Source organism: Boleophthalmus pectinirostris, unplaced genomic scaffold (assembly GCF_026225935.1).
Source record: "Boleophthalmus pectinirostris isolate CB_2022bp ecotype Guang Dong unplaced genomic scaffold, ASM2622593v1 HiC_scaffold_8, whole genome shotgun sequence".
NCBI classification, from domain to species: domain Eukaryota; kingdom Metazoa; phylum Chordata; class Actinopteri; order Gobiiformes; family Gobiidae; genus Boleophthalmus; species Boleophthalmus pectinirostris.
Genome location: NW_026571515.1, coordinates 22062869 through 22079123, shown reverse-complemented (window position 1 = coordinate 22079123; position 16255 = coordinate 22062869). Strand labels below are relative to the sequence as shown.

Below are 16255 nucleotides of genomic sequence, written 5' to 3'. Positions count from 1 at the left end.
CCCTACTTCGATGCTAGAACATAACAATAATACTGATACAGACAACATACAGCATATAAAATAGTGTACAAATTAGAATTTTTTACGTACTAGTAAGGCACAAAATCTATACCAAATGATAAAAAGCAACTGCCCTTCAATTTACTAACCTTTATAGTAGGTAAAATAATGCCAAAGTGTCCATTATTGTTAGTCATTATGATGATGCAGAGTTCACAAAATAATGAATGGGACATTGGTTACACATCGATCATAGTTGAGCAGAATTTAATACATTATTTATAGTGTCAGAGCGAGTCAACCAACAGATGTGAGATGACCTGAGCTACACACAACGTCACCGGTCTCTAAGAACAATAAATAGTTGCTGCATTTCCTCTTGTATTCAATAATGTGAAAGAGTCTGTCTACATTACAATACTGGTGTATTTTTTAGCCACTACCTTAAATTAGATCGATTGATACGTTGCAGTGACATCATGCAGGGGGTGTTCGACATGCATCTCTATGTTCAGCAGTTACCATGGAGACACAATGCACACATTAGCACTGACAATACACCGTCAAAGGTTTTAAGATGAAAATACAAAATGGATTTAAATAACACATTTTCAGGAGCCTGTGATCACTACGAGCGTTCATTTAGGTGTTTGATTTTCAACAAAAAGAGTGATCAACTGGAAACTGTTGGCTAATGATGGCCTGTGATTGCAATTGTATGTGTGAGAGATTTGTTTAACAGCACAAATCATCTCACCTCTTGTAGTTCCAGTACAGTCAGTTCTTTCTGGTTAGATTGTGTTAAAACAAAGCTTATATTAAAGTCTAACCTGAGCTTCTAACAGAGCAGTGCTTTCAGTTAGCATCACACCCCCAAGGAGTGTTGATGGCGTCTGCTGTAAAGTATCAATACAAAGTAGATTATTTCTGCCTCACAAAAGATTACTACCAACTGTAAAATATTCAGTCCAGAGTTTTTCCATACACATTTCTTTTCTTTTACTCCACATATACAACATTAAAACGAGAAGTTCCATTTAAAAAAGGTGACTATAAATACTTTTAGCGTGTGATAGTGCCACAACATCTTTCCCAGTCTTCTCTAATGGAGAGCAGCCATTTGGGACACTAAGCTGACAGAGATGTGTATTTCTAAAAACATATAGTATATCTCTGAGGATGTGTAACAGTGCGGAGGAGAACAAAGCACTTTTAGCTGATCCAAGCTCTCATACATCATAGATACAACAATATCTCTCTGCTCTGTCCTGCTTTAAGCCCTCCCTGGCTCTTTGGTGACTAGCAGAGAGAAGCCATTAAATCCCTGACACATGCAGAAATGTCCAATATCTCATTATTAGGATGGAGTGGTACAAAATATTTTCTTTAGAAACAAAGAAAGTATATGACACCACCTGCAAAGAGTGGAATGATGAAGCTCTTAAATTAGCTTCTTAGATCTTTAATTAGATTTATAGTCAGGAATTCCTAGTTGGAGAAGTGGCATGTTTTAGGTCCCGTGTCAATCATCACAAACTAGATACAAGCCTTTATTTGCGACACAAAGTACAAGAACAGCAGGAGAATGAAAAAACAAAGGCTATCAAAAACAAAGATGTGTAATTTTTAAAATAGACTTAAATCTATCAATTTAGCTGTAAAATTTGAATATACTTGGAACAGGGTCAATACTGGCTCATTTTGAAGTGTGGTAGCTGTAATCATATTTATTTAAATTTTTTGGGCAACTATTCCAATTATGGCGTGTAGTTTGCCTATTATGTAAGTGTCCTTCAATCGCAGTAGGATCTGTTAGTTCTCAGTGAAGGAGCAGTTGTGATCCTGAGTACAGAGTATTGATGTATTGCCAGACTGGAGGTGCTCTGGGACTGACCACTGCCATATGATTCACACTCATTGATTTACATGTCAGAGGGAGGGGGCAGGGGACAGCTCGTTCACCGCCCGCCGGGACCATCACTTCCAGTTTTGACATCACATCAATTGGCTCTCTTTTATACGGCATGTAGTGTTTTGCATCTGAACATCTGAGCTCATGGCTTTTCTGTGGGGGAATATGGGACTCATTCATATTGATGGTTCTCAAATTTTTCAGCAGCTTTTGAAATGCAGGTTCAGTGTAACATGTAATAACAAAACTGCAGTTTTTGATCTGTTCTGGTGTAGTTTCACTTTAACATTAGCCTTCAGAGTCCTACCAGATTTAAAACATATTATTCTAGGTCTAAATTAGGGCTAAATTGATCATAAAATGGAACTGATACTTACTATAGTAGTTCTAAGCAAGGACTAACCCAAATAAGACAATAATGTGGACTGACTCTAAATTCAACAAATTAAAATACAGAGAAGTCTGTGTACCACCTTGCAAACCACTAGTGGTACACAAACCAGTTTGACAACCACTGGTCTAATATCTTAGAATTTAGTAAAGCTTATTTTAACAGTGGAGATTTGAATGCCAAATATCAAATCAAATTAAATGTATTTGTATAGCACATTTAAAACTGCCAAAGCTTACCAAAGTGCAGAACAAGATTTACAGTGAAATAAAACATACAAAAGGCAAATCATGCAGAATAATAATGATAAAAATAATAACAGCAAGGTGCCAAGGTGTCTCTTCCTAACCCTGGGCAAATGCCAAGGAGAAAACGTGCGTTTTGAGCAAAGATAAAAATAGTCAATAGTCTGACTAATAATCATTTCCTTCTTCTCTTTCTTCTCTCCTCCCATCTACCAATAACACCACATCCTCCCGTGAAAACAAATGTATCCACATCAAGCTGGAAATGCCTGCGTTGCCATGCCCCACAAAATAGGGCGTATCATCGAGGGCAGCCCGGCGGACCGCTGTGGGAAGCTGAAGGTGGGAGATCGGATTTTGGCGGTGAATGGCTGCTCCATCACCAACAAGTCACACTCGGACATCGTCAACCTGATCAAGGAGGCGGGAAACACGGTGTCTCTCAGGATCATCCCCGGTGATGGTAAAGCCCACATAGATGTTACACAAAGTAGATGTTTTATAATGCATCAGGCTCAGGAGTTATTCATGAGCGAGTGGTGGAGGGGAAGGACACTACTTTTGTTCACTGCATAACCACTTCTGGAGACCGTGAGCCTACATCTTTGTGACATGGTTGAAAAGAATTTACTAGAGTATACTTTTTTTTTACCCCAAAGTTTGGAACAGTGCATAGATGATAGCTACATCTTAATATTCAGTGTTTTTCCTTATTATTAGAATGTGTTTTTATTACACCTGTCAACTGTGAAACTCTGAGTCATATTTTGTGAGGTAATAATAATTAGACCCAGCAGTGAACCTAAGACAAATGATTATTGGTGCTATTGTTCAAAACAGTGATGAGCGATGTGTCCTGCTGTAGATACATGATATATACAAGTATAGAAAAACACAAGGCCTATTTAGGTTGAACCCCTTTGCTCACACTGACATCTAAATCACACACCTTGAATATTGAGTATTTTACAGGGAAGGTTACATTGTGTCGCTTTTTTGTTCTGCAGAATCTTCCAATGCTTCTCTGCTGACAAATGCAGAGAAGATCGCTACCATCACCACAACGCACACACCTCAGTCCGAGTCCCGGTGGGTTCAGCTCCAGCTTGGCTTACTATACATATTTTGTAGCATCTGCCTTTACATATGCTGTTTATACTTTTACAGGAATAACTCAAAGTCTAAAGGGGCCCCACCTCCTCCACCAACACAGAATCAGGTAAAGGTTAACAGAAGAAGAAAGAAACTGAACTATATAAGTTATTTGTGTCTGTGCACTATAAAAGCATATCCCCACATACAGTAGAGACACTTGGGATAAAAATCACAATTAACACCTGTGTGTATTGGTACTCTCCCCTCTGGAGGACAAAGAGAGTAACAGCCTATGTGAATGTTCAGTATAACATCTGTCCCACATCTGTCCCCAGGGCTTATTGTAGATTATTTGAAACAGTAATATATAACAGTAGAAACACACACACATACATCACATAACTCTACATCATTAATCATTAATCATTGAATCCTTCTGTTTTCCAGGATGCTGAGTTCTACTCTGTGGACCTGGAGAGAGACAGTAAAGGCTTTGGGTTCAGTCTGAGAGGAGGACGAGAGTACAATATGGACCTGTATGTCCTCAGACTGGCAGAAGATGGCGCTGCAGTCAGGAACGGGAAAATGAGGGTATGGAGAAGGCCTCTCTCAAATCCTCTGTACACAGAATAGGTTCTATTCACACTTGCGTCACAAACCAGGAAGATGTTTGGAAAGATGCAATTACAACTTCTAGCGGGCTCTGTTCTAGGAAAAATGAGAAAATGACCCAGTTTTCTTCATCTACTGTTTTCTTCATCTGTCGTTTTAGCGTTCCGTTATGTTCGGCTAATCAACAATTACAGCCATACCTCAGTTTTCATCATTTCCCCACTGACACACAACTCTGAGTGCACAATGGGTACATGTGATTAGAAGAGACGAGGGAACCAAATTCAAGATGATTCCAAATAGCACATACATATGCAGTCTTCATTTTACTGCTGATGATGTTTACTACAGTGGGTTTGAGCACATTGGGTCGGCGAGCCCAGTGTCAGGAACTACACCAGAAGTTGTAATCACATCTTTCCAAATGTCTTCCTGGTTTGTGACGTAAGTGTGAATACAGACTATTGGTGTTTTTCACATTCTGTGATGTAAGATCATTCTCCCAGATGAGGGCAATAGAATATTGATTACATTGTACTTTGTCATAAAATATCCAAAAAACAAATAGACAAATATTGAACCTGATCATTTCCGTCAATGACTAGACCCAAGAATTCACTTTACTGCAACAAAAATCGCCAACCCCCCATCTGTATTAAATATGTCTGTCCTATATAATATTGTGATGTCGTGTGAAACCCAGCAATAGACGACTCTGGCTTATGTTTCAGGTGGGAGACGAGATCCTGGAGATAAACGGAGAGAGCACAAAGAACATGAAGCATTCTCGGGCGATCGAGCTGATCAAGAACGGAGGTCGAAGGGCGCGGCTCGTCCTAAAGCGCGGCGATGGATCTGTACCTGAATATGGTACGTGCATGTTAGCCTTGACAGTTACCCTGTGAACATTATGTTACAATCAAAAATATATTAGATTATAATTGGTTAAATTGTTTTGTATTGTGCAAATACTAATTCAAAATCAATTACTTTGGATTTTATGGATTTCACTAACCTTCCATTCTCAACAGAAGTTTTGTCTTTCTCTTCTAACTCATATAAACAACATATCAATCATTTGTGCAAAATTGAAAATCACTAGCTCTGTCTTTATTGTGTACTTTAAAGGTGGGTTGTGGAACTTTTCTGGTGGAGAATCCATCAAATGTTTTTCTCCATGTAGATGTTATTGCTTTGTCAGGAATGTTTCACAGTATGGTATTAAACCTTCAACCTTAAACCAAATGTGGCCAAGTTACAGGTCAGATCTATAGAAAGGCGATCCTGCTCACAGTCAGAATGCCTGTTTTTCTAGGTATTTTTTCAGCTATAAAACCATCTGTAAATGAATAAATGAAATGTTGAGCTGTTTAATGTCATACTGTGGAACATTCGAGGCAGAGCACTGAATTATCCATGGAAACAAACAAACATAACTTTTCCACCAGGAAAGTTATGCAGTGCACCTTTTAATAGCTCTAACTTAAGATGACTGTGGTTTTGACATGTTTCTTTTCGATAAATTAGCCTAGAGTTTATTTAACCTTTTTAGTTTGTCTCTCTCAATAAGGACCCAATGTAAACCAGCTCTTGTCTGTATGTTTCTATGCCTCTTTTCTCTTTCTCTCTCTCTGTTTGTGTCTGGGCTCTTCCTCCTCTGCAGCGATGATGGCTCCTCATCTCGCTGTGGGGACTTTGAGGAATGACAAGATGGGAGAGCCCTGTTTCTACCTAATGGGCCAAAATCAGACCACGGTTTGTAGCCAAAAGTCTGTCCCAGTCCACCCCCCTTTTGTCATCTCTTTTCCTTTGGGTTTGCTCTGCCCCTCACAACATCAGGCCTTGCCCCAATGTTTTGTACATTTTGCAGGTCAGAGGTGGAAATAACACATTACAAACACTTAAAAATCTGTTTGTTATTTGTAATGTTTGAGTATAACTTTTCCTTAAGCTTATTTAAACACATTAAACATAGTCATAATATTAAAACCACTTAAACTAACTAATGATGAAGTGTACTGACTTGATTTATCAGTGATAGTTTAGTTTTGAGACCACATTCATCTGATGTCAACATCGTGAGGAGCAGATGTTTCAGCTTTCAAAATGCAGATACATATGCTTAATGATATGTTTGTGTTAATTAGAGGGAGAATTTGACAACCACAAGCTTCAAGATTCATATTGTAAATTAGTAGCTATACATATCCCCTTAAAACCCAACCTTTTGCAGCAGTTGTGAGCATTTTTTGCTGGTTTATGATAATATTCTCTTGTTAGATCTCATCATATCACTGAGCATCAATAACCGAGAACTAATTTGTACTCATGAGTGGTTAAGACAGTTATTATTTTTATTTTTAACCATATAACAGCACGTTACATTGTAGACTTCAGTTTGTTCCACCTCTGGTTACACTGAATGTGCTCCATTTCGTGTCATGCCTGATTTCAGCTGTGTAACATTTGTGAGTGTGTGCTGCTCTGATATATGGACAATTTTAACATTTTTAACATTGTCACGCACTTCTCCCTGACAGACCCTCACTCTTTCTAATGTGGCCACTCTCAAACAGTCATTCCTGCTTCTGCTGTTTCTTTGCTTTGATCGTCCCAATGGTGCACAGCCACATGTCCAACATTGGTTTTGAATGGTTCCTGTAGGTGTATTTTGTGTCACTGACATTCCCAGCTCATACTGCATATTGCTCACTCCATCCTACTGAACATCAATGCAGGTTTCAATATACTTTAAAATACAGTAGTCAACATCTGGAAAAGAGTCAAATTTCATCTAAATGTTTATGTATTTATTTTTTTTTTTTTATGTTATTAAAGAACTTGGCAATCAAAAGCTCAAGCATCAAATAAGAAGTACTGAAAGTAGATTTTTATGTTCACACGTTTATGTATAATCATGGTTCCCACAGCCATGGAAATCCTGGAAAATTCGTGGAAATTGAAAATGTCACTTTCTACGTAAATTCATGGAAATTCAGTCATGGAATTTTGAAAATTCAATGAAAATTCAAATGAAATGCTAAGTTATCATCAAGCTATTGTGATTATTTCTGAACATCTTTGCCTTTTGTTTAAAAGAGACAACAATAAATGCACTGACAATATTTTGAATGAAAAAACTATAATACCTAACCATAAGGTGAGTGGAAAGGGTTAACATTTCATATTGAGCCATAAAGTCATGGAAAATTCACTTAAGAAAAATTTTGAAATTGTGTCAGTGAAAAAGAGTGGGAAACTTGTAGAATGTTTGGAAGGGATAAGCCCTAAAATGTAATGATTGATACTTGGTACTTCTTATTTTTCAAATAATACCATGATTGCCTTTCTATAGATTTGATGACATTTTTGATCCACTTCAAATGTTGACTACTATATTACAAACCAACACATATGATGCACAGAAAGTATGCATGCCCAACAAAGGAAATGTAAATAAATATAAATAATAATAGACAGATGTTTCTAATCTCTCCCTCAGACGGCAGCAGTGACGGGTACCCTGCCACACCCGGGGCACAAAACTCTCCGGAAGTGAGGACGCTGCCCAACAGTCGATACCACACCTCATCGGAGTCCAGTTATCCACTCGATCTTCACAAACCATCACGGCAGGACGAGGCTGTGCGTGGCCGGACCAAGACCCGGGACAGGGACAGGGCTGGGACCGACCAGATACCGGACTACCAAGGCCAGCAATTTAACCCCCACCTTCATCACACCTGGAACAACAACCACAGTCAAAGCACCCCCAGAAACCAGTCTCCCGCGGACAGTAACGGCAGCAGCAGTGGCAACAAGAAGGGCAAAGGACGCAAGGTGAAGAAGTCCGAGTCGGAGAGCGGCATCTCGAAGCTCCTAAAGACTTTGCGGAAGGACAGTTCGGGGAAGAAAGCGGAGAAACAACGAGGGAGAGAGGCGAATACCAGCAGCTCCACTCTGGACGGCAGGTTTAGACTTCAGCGGCGCGGTTCACTCGATCGATCGCCCACACGAAAACGCGGCGCATCTCCAGACCGCCGACGCGCCAAGTCCATGGACCGGCGAGCAGAACGGGCGCAGAGAGACCGAACACCAGAGAGGGAATATGATGATGGTGGCTTCCTCGCCGTAACACCTGAGCGGAAACTGAGCGAGAGGCGTGTTATGAAGGACTCTGCAACACCGGGTAGAATGAGTGTGAGATCAAACAACAACTCTGATACTCTGTCGTACACTAGGGGGCGCACTCTTGACCGCCCCACCAAGAACGGCAACCTGCTGAGAGACTCCTCCTCCGAGAGATACAGAACGAACGGGACACCAGAGCGGAGGTACCGTGACTCTTCCCCTGACAGCACCTACAGCCGCGAGGAGCTGAACTACGGAGCAGCAGCGCCCCCTAGGCTCAAGGACTATTACAGCATGATGAAGAACAACGCGGCTCAGTACAACTTACCTGCCTACAACAACGCGGGCCACAATAATAACGCAGCGGGACGTGGATCCAACCAGCTCCCCGAACCCAAGCGCCGCTCGTACAAGGAGAGCCCCAAAGACCTGAGTATCTAGCGCCTCCTGTCTTTCTGTACAATACACTGGAAACGGACTTCACAGGATCTTATAAGTCTTGTGCTATTCGGTTGACTGATTTATTAATAATTGATTGATTTTTGGTTTAATCGTGATCTCCCCCATTACAGAGATTCATAAAACAGCAAAAGTACAATCCTATCTGTCCACACTGGTTGTTTTTCGTCATTGTTCTAGTTATTTTTTATCAGAGTTGTTGTACTATAGTAACGTTATTGTTATGTGCCTGCATATGAAATCAGTGATATTGCTTTTTGTAGGCATTTGCTGAATCTATGAATAGTTGTTCCCTCCGAGGCCTAAAAATGCTTCCAGTTGTGGTCATTTTTATAATTATGAAGTTTGTTTTCCCCATTTCAGACTTGCTTTACTGAACAAAACTATAGCACAAGACACTGTTGGTTCACAAAGACTGTGAAATTTACGTGCAAGTATCATGGTTATGAAAGAAATACTATATGACCATTTGGGGATTTTGTCACTATTTATTGTTCATTGGCACATATATTTTGAGCTCATTAAAAGTTTCAGGAAGGTAGGAACACACACTGTACCTGGGGAAGAATGCTGGACTCTTTGAAATGGCAGCTCACTGTATGCCTCTACACAACTGCTGCTCAAGTTTGAAAAATAATGTGTAAAAATATTGGCTAAATTTAATCTTTCCCTCTTTTCAAAACTGAATATCGCTTTTATCATAGCCAAAAAGATGTACTTTCAACTTCAAGGCTAAAGAAAAACTTTCAGAGAGATAAACACTATTGGTCCTAATTAGTCGCTCACCAAGTATACTGAGATATTTGAGCCAAGACTGCATTGTGCCAGAGAACCAGCTCCAACGCTGCCATAAAGATATAATATACCTTGTATGCCAAAAAGAAGTGTAAATTCCCCTGCACAAATGTACACTGTCTCTCATCAAACATAATATTATGACCACCACAGAATAAATATGTTAACATTTGGGCAGGTTTGACACTGATGATGGAAATTATGATACAAATATCTCAAAGCAACTCAAAATTGCATCTCTTGTTGAGTTCACAGTCTAAAATTGAATCTAAAATGTGGTAACCATAGACTGTATTCAGAAGTGGACTAACAGAGTATGAGTGTGTTCGGCTCCAGTCAAATGAAGCTCAAGGGGCTTGCAGTTATAGGAGTTGAATGTGGAGGGACAGGATTTACTCAAAAATTAGACAAAATAGCTAAATAAAAATACCAGGATCATGTAGAAGGGGTTAATATGAACATTTTAAGACTAAAATGACGCATCTCACTGCAGCAGTTACAGAGAGAGGGGTGACAATTTTTTAATGTAGTCAATTGGAGCTGAGTCATTGGAGCCAGAAGCACCCCATTCTCACTTCCTATTTGGAACGTGGTGGGTAGCAGGTCATGTCCATTTATATACAGTCTATGGTGGTAACATGAGATTTTTGTCGGATGACGGCATGACTAAATACACAAACACACAAAATTGCTTATAAGGAATGTGGTCGTAATGTTATGCTTTACTGATGCGCGTTGTACCCCAAAAATGATTTGACTACTCTGTTCCCTTGTGTTTGACTGGTGCACTGACTCGGGGGTCTCGGGCTGCTGTGGTTTTGGTAACATGGGACAGTCCTCTACAAGAGTTTGACCAATCTGCGCGCTGAGCCATGCCGTCACTCCACTCCCAGTCTGACTGCTGCTTGTACAACATGTTTTTATGTGTATTTCTCTTTGTTTTATGTCTCATCCAAAATATATTGAGTAAAATCACATATGCATTGTTTGATCACTGTCGTCACCATGGTACTGTATTGAAAAAAATGTGGAAAAAAAAGTTTGTTGGCCATCACCTGTAAAGAATTTTTCCAATGTTATTATTATTAGGAAGGAATTTTAAAAATGTTGCCTTTTCTTGTACAAAAGAGAAATTTATGGAGAGAGCCTCAGCAGTGGGGAATGTGCTATTGTGTTGGACCTGATAATGATTTATTGGAAATATATTAATTTTACTCTTGGATCAGGTATGTAAAGATTATTGAGAGACTGTATTGGTTGAATCTGCTCAGTTTGTTTGGTCTGAAATCTCGATGGTTATAGCCTGCCTTTGTATTATAAAGCACTTGTATGCAGTCTGTGTTTCTTCAAAAAGCATTATTTCTTGCAACGTGCTCTGGACATAATTCTGTCTGTGTGTTGATAAAAAGCAGTACATGTATATTATTATTATGGGCCAATCTTTTTATAAAACTATGCATATATAAATATCACATTGTTCATAGCTTTATTTGACCCATGAAGCTAAAAACATAACATTAGTCGAAGTACAAGTAGATGTGGACTTATCCAGCTTCTTTCCTCCAGATGGATTACAATGTATATGTAGCTATCAAAAGAAGTCTGTGAATGCTATTTTTATTATCAAATAAAGTTTTCCATACAAATCTTAAGTTTTTCAATATTTTCCTGCACAAGCACTTCCACTTTCTATTGATTAGTATCACCTAATGGAATGAAGATAATAAAAACATAAAGAAAACAACATAACAGTCCCAAAAGTAAATGCAGTCATATAAGGAATTAGGGGAACTGGTGGAAGAGATGGGGGTGGGTCCATTATGTTTTATTACAGGTCATATTTAAAAAGAGCTTCAAGCCATGTTAAAATGTTGTTGTCTCGTCAAAAACATACCAAGAGTTGTAGTTTCATTCACACATGTTTGAGTAACCCTTTATTATTAATTTGTCTACAATTCAAAAGCTCAAAATGGTCTGTTTCACCTAATGATGTCATGTGGTAATTCTCAAGTTAACAACTACTTTTTACCTTTAGTTCTGAAAAGATTGGCAATTCCAGGACTGAAATTATCCACATGATTTTAGTGAAGGTATATGGAGTTTAAAAACACAGAGGAGCGCTTTCTGTATTATCAAATGACATCACAAGGTGGACTGTTTCCAGTTCCAGAAGAACGCATTTTAAATATACAGGGTTTTTATGTTTAGCATGTGAATGAAACAAAACACAAAACTCTAGGTTTCTGACGTGGAAACATCATTATAACACAGACATGTCAGTCTCAGGCCCGGGGGCCAAATTTGGCTTGCAATATAACTATATTTGGCCCACAAGAACATTTCAAATATGTATTAGAGCTACAGATAGGCTATAGAGACATTATTTATTTAAAATTGTGTTATTTTTATATTATGCTTGTTCTGGATTCAATATTTAAGCAAAACAATTATAAAAAATTTATTTTAATAAGAAAAGGTTTAACATTACACATCTCGAATGTATAGAGAAAACATGCAGATGCTGTTGAAATTTTTTATTAAATATTTAATTTGGCCCATGACTTAGTCCCCGTTTTTAATTTTGGCCGTCTGTGAATTTGAGTTTGACACCCCTGTTATAAAAAATCGAAAATAATATAATAATATGGGCCGTTTAAAGTTTTATTTCAACATTATTATATAGATATGTAAAAGAAGTATCAATCTGAAATGAGTATGCAAAAAGTATTTATCACTATAATTTACATTACGTTGCTTGATGATGGTTCGTTGTATGAAAATCGTGCAACCTCAAATTCAAATCCATCTTAAAATGAGACAAGTTCCGGAAATTCTTTGCCGCATTCCTCCCTGTGGCTGTTGCTATAGTTACACATGAAGGTCAATAAAACAGAAAAAGTAGAACTGAGGAGAGCGTAGGAGGCGTCACGTCATTTAGTCTGTTCTCTAGTTTTCTTTCTAACCTGTTCCTCTGAGTCCTCTTTTCACCAACCACTTTCTCTTTCACTTAACATCTGCTTTGGTTATGCTTAATTAAAGGACCTATAGAAACATACCTGGAGTTATGTTAACACACAAACCCTGTATATTTAGGCTGAGTGCTCTACTGTGTTTTTAAACCTCATACAAATTCACTAGAATTAGTTCCATAATTTCAGCAGTGTATTTGCCAAGCTCTACTGAACTAAAGTTAATAGAGCACTGTTAACTTGAAAACTCAAACAACTCCAGGTCTGTTTGTGATTGGACCTTTCAGTGAATGTCTCATATCAGCTGAAACGTCCATGTTCTTAATAATTATCCACTCTCTCAATGTAACTATCTGATTTTTATCTCAATTCATCTAATTCATCTAACTAAGCTGAGGAGCTCTTTCAGGGGGACTCATTGTGTGAATATTTCAACCTTGGTACAAATGTGTCAGGCCGATAATACTCAGATGTAATGCAATAAACCTATTAGTACTTAAAGCTCTCAGTATTTGTTCTAAGATGATTTGAATGCAATGTACATAAACCCTAAGCAGCAACCCCAAAAAAAAAAGTTGAGGGTGGGAAAAAGAAAAAAAAGGCATGCCTCTTTTTCTTTCTTTCTTTTTTCTTTTCTTTTTCTTTTCTTTTTTTTTTTTTTTTTTTTTTGCTTGCTGCTCAGAATGATCACAACTACTGAAATAATTCTTAAGGCCGAGGTCACCTATGGGGTTTAAAGCAGCACCATTTAACCATAAGTAAACCAAGTGAAAATGACAACAATTTGTGTGAAGCAAAAAGTAACTCCAGACATGAATGCATTCTGAGTAAGTCATTCACATTTATTGATTTAATTAAATATTACTACAACCATCGTTAATACTTCCCCAAATGAAAAGTAAAACATAAACAGGATTTTCCATTTGCAAAGTGCCTTTTATTTTACATTGCCTTGATTACATGCCTCTACAATTAAAAATAAGCCAGTAACATTTAGAATCCAACTGTGAAGATTTTCCTCTTTCTTTCAGGACAAAATCTCAGATAGTAAAGTTGGATATCTGTACATACAAGAACAACTCTGTTAAGGGTGGACCTTTCCTGGTACTGTCTTTGGGTTGAACCAGCTCGTTTGTAAAAATACAAAAATGGAAGTGATTGGACTTTGGTGGTTTCCCAGGGAAGTCCTCTTTGTGGACGTGTCGTGGTGGTGAGGGAGAGCCAGGTCTTACGCTGGAGACACGGAGCTGGAGGAGACTGAAGAAGCCTCGGTCTTGGTGGTGGAGGCACCCTCCTCTTCCTCGAAGGGGTTCTTTCCACAGCACAATGTGGTGATCATGCAGTGGCGGAACTGCTTGTTCATGAAGATGTAGATCAGAGGGTTGTAGATGGCGGAGCTCTTGGCAAAGAAGGCGGGCACGGTCATAAAGAGGGGCCCGAACTCAGAGCCCTGGTGTGTGAAGATATACCAGGCCACACTAGCGTATGGCAGCCAAGACACTAGGAAGGCAATGACCATGATGACGACCATGCGGGTGACCTCACGCTCTGCTCTCTGGGTGGTCTCAGACTCCTGCTGGGCAGCGGCGGCCTCTTTGACGGCACACAGCAGGCGGCCATAGCAGAAGAAAATCACAATCAGAGGGATACTGAAGTGAACGATGAACATGTAGATCACAAAGGACTCATTGTTGAAGCCCTCAGCGCGAGTGTAGTAGTCAACCCCACATGAGCACTGCATGCCCTCAGGGATATATCGGGACCAGCCCACCAGGGGGGGCACAGCACAGGAAGAAGCCATGATCCAACTGAAGGCCACACCCATGATGGCATGGTTCTCCCCAAAGCGGAAGTTGCTGATGGGTTTGCAGACAACCACCCACCTCTCAATAGCCAGGACCACTAGGGACCACAGGCCAATCTCACCACCCAGGGTGGCAAAGAAACCCTCCAGGTTGCAGCCAAGGCGTCCAAGAACGAAGTAGCCATGCATTGAGGTATACATAGTTGTGGTGAATCCTCCAAACACCATGAAGAGGTCAGCTACCGCCAGGTTGAGCAGGATATAGTTTAGAGGGGTCCGCAGCTTCTTGTGTTCGATGGTGACATAGAGTGTGAGGAAGTTGATAGGGAAGCCTGCCAGGATAAGAAAGAACATGTAGGCCCCCAGAGCAGCATAGGCTGCAGGGTTCACTAGGTAGTACTGAGGGTATTCATAAGGGCTGCGGACGATGCCGGTGGTGTTGAGCATAGGGACATAGAAGTAGGGTCCCTCCGTGCCGTTCATGGTTGCGGTTTGTTGTGATCAGCCCTTCTCTGTTGGTTCTTTGGCTGGAGACTGAGATGGAAAGGGACCTACAAAGGGGCTCCCTGGGCCTCACTCGCACTTTTAAAGCCACACCTGGGATTAGCACTTTCCAAATCTGTCAGCACAAAGTGATTTAGGCCATGGTTAATATCTAATCCAGCCATCACTGCAACATAACTGGCCACTCATCAAGATATTAAGGTTACACCTGCTTAGGAACATCATCTTCAAATATAAAGATAACATTGTTTTCAGGTTTCCTACTAAATATTCATAATTACTATGCATACTGAATGTATTTCCATGCTTGAAGCAGACTTTATTGTGTGCCCCTCTTTGGGATTATGACTTAATCTGTTGGATTTTAGAGATGAACTCCTTATCATCCAAAACTGGGTCATTTTTTTTTTTGGATGGTTGAATGTTTATCACAAAGTTTTTGGCCACTTCAATTTTCCACACAATGAGGAAACATAATATATTTGATAATTAAGGCAAAGCAAGTCCAAGTGTCTCACCACTATCTGCTCCTTTCAAAATCTACAAACTCTACAACTGCACTGCATCACCTGGTGGTTTAATTGACCAGAGCACAGAGGATATGCCAATTGCAGTTTTAAACCATTTTATTCAACTTTTAACAGTTTAATTGATCAAGTATTGTATAAAAGGTGAGTCTACAGCAGTCTGTAAAAGACACTAAAATTGCATTAACAAGTAACTTTTTTGCCAGAGCTGATTTAGTTCCACAGATTTGACCATTAACTTGGCCTGCTGGCACCGCTTGAGGACCTTTTACCAGGAAAGTTGTACACAGCGTAGCAAACTGATCCTAATAAACACATAATAGCAGTGTTTTTGTATTATATGGAAACTCTGTAAATGAATATGCCACAAGAGGCCGTGGATTATATTTTATGTACCACTCTCAAGTGTTGTGAACAGCATTTGGGTTCAAACCTGTGTGAAATCACTAGTAAAAACAAATGCAGTTAAAATCTAAGCCAAACTGGTAAATATGCTGTAGCAAATTCATTGTTGTTAAATATGTTAACATTTAGAGAGATACATATTAGATCTGAAAGCAGCAGCAGTTACATCTCTTACAATGTGTCCAGCCCAATGATAGATGTGCTACTGAGACATTTCTGAAGATGAGAGGAGGATGAATCTCCAGTGAGCGCTGGAGTCTTATCAGTGTAAAGAGCTCAGCACTTTCCTAATGGGTGTCGTATTAAAGGGATTTGCGGCTCATGAAGTGTAACTCTCATACGCCTGTAATGGATTTAATGTCACTCTAGGTCACTCCCTTTAACTGTCAACTCACTGACTGCACAC

General features: G+C 39.5%; 2 protein-coding genes across 2 annotated transcripts in view; one reads left to right on the top strand and one right to left on the bottom strand.

Moving 5' to 3' along the window:
• The window catches only part of LOC110157987 (membrane-associated guanylate kinase, WW and PDZ domain-containing protein 1-like), a 97463-nt gene extending 86192 nt beyond the window's left edge, over nt 1–11271 (top strand). The window contains exons 18-23 of the mRNA XM_055166294.1: nt 2808–3011; nt 3556–3637; nt 3716–3767; nt 4091–4234; nt 4987–5125; nt 7758–11271. Coding sequence (XP_055022269.1) covers nt 2808–3011; nt 3556–3637; nt 3716–3767; nt 4091–4234; nt 4987–5125; nt 7758–8827 — 1691 coding nt within the window. The 3' untranslated portion in view covers nt 8828–11271. The remainder of the gene's footprint in view (nt 1–2807; nt 3012–3555; nt 3638–3715; nt 3768–4090; nt 4235–4986; nt 5126–7757) is intronic.
• Nucleotides 11272–13837: 2566 nt separating this feature from the next.
• On the bottom strand, nt 13838–14896 carry LOC110157924 (rhodopsin). The gene has a single exon (XM_020922320.1). It carries the CDS (start codon nt 14894–14896, stop codon nt 13838–13840), a length of 1059 nt encoding a protein of 352 aa, XP_020777979.1.
• Between the last annotated feature and the right edge of the window lie 1359 nt (nt 14897–16255).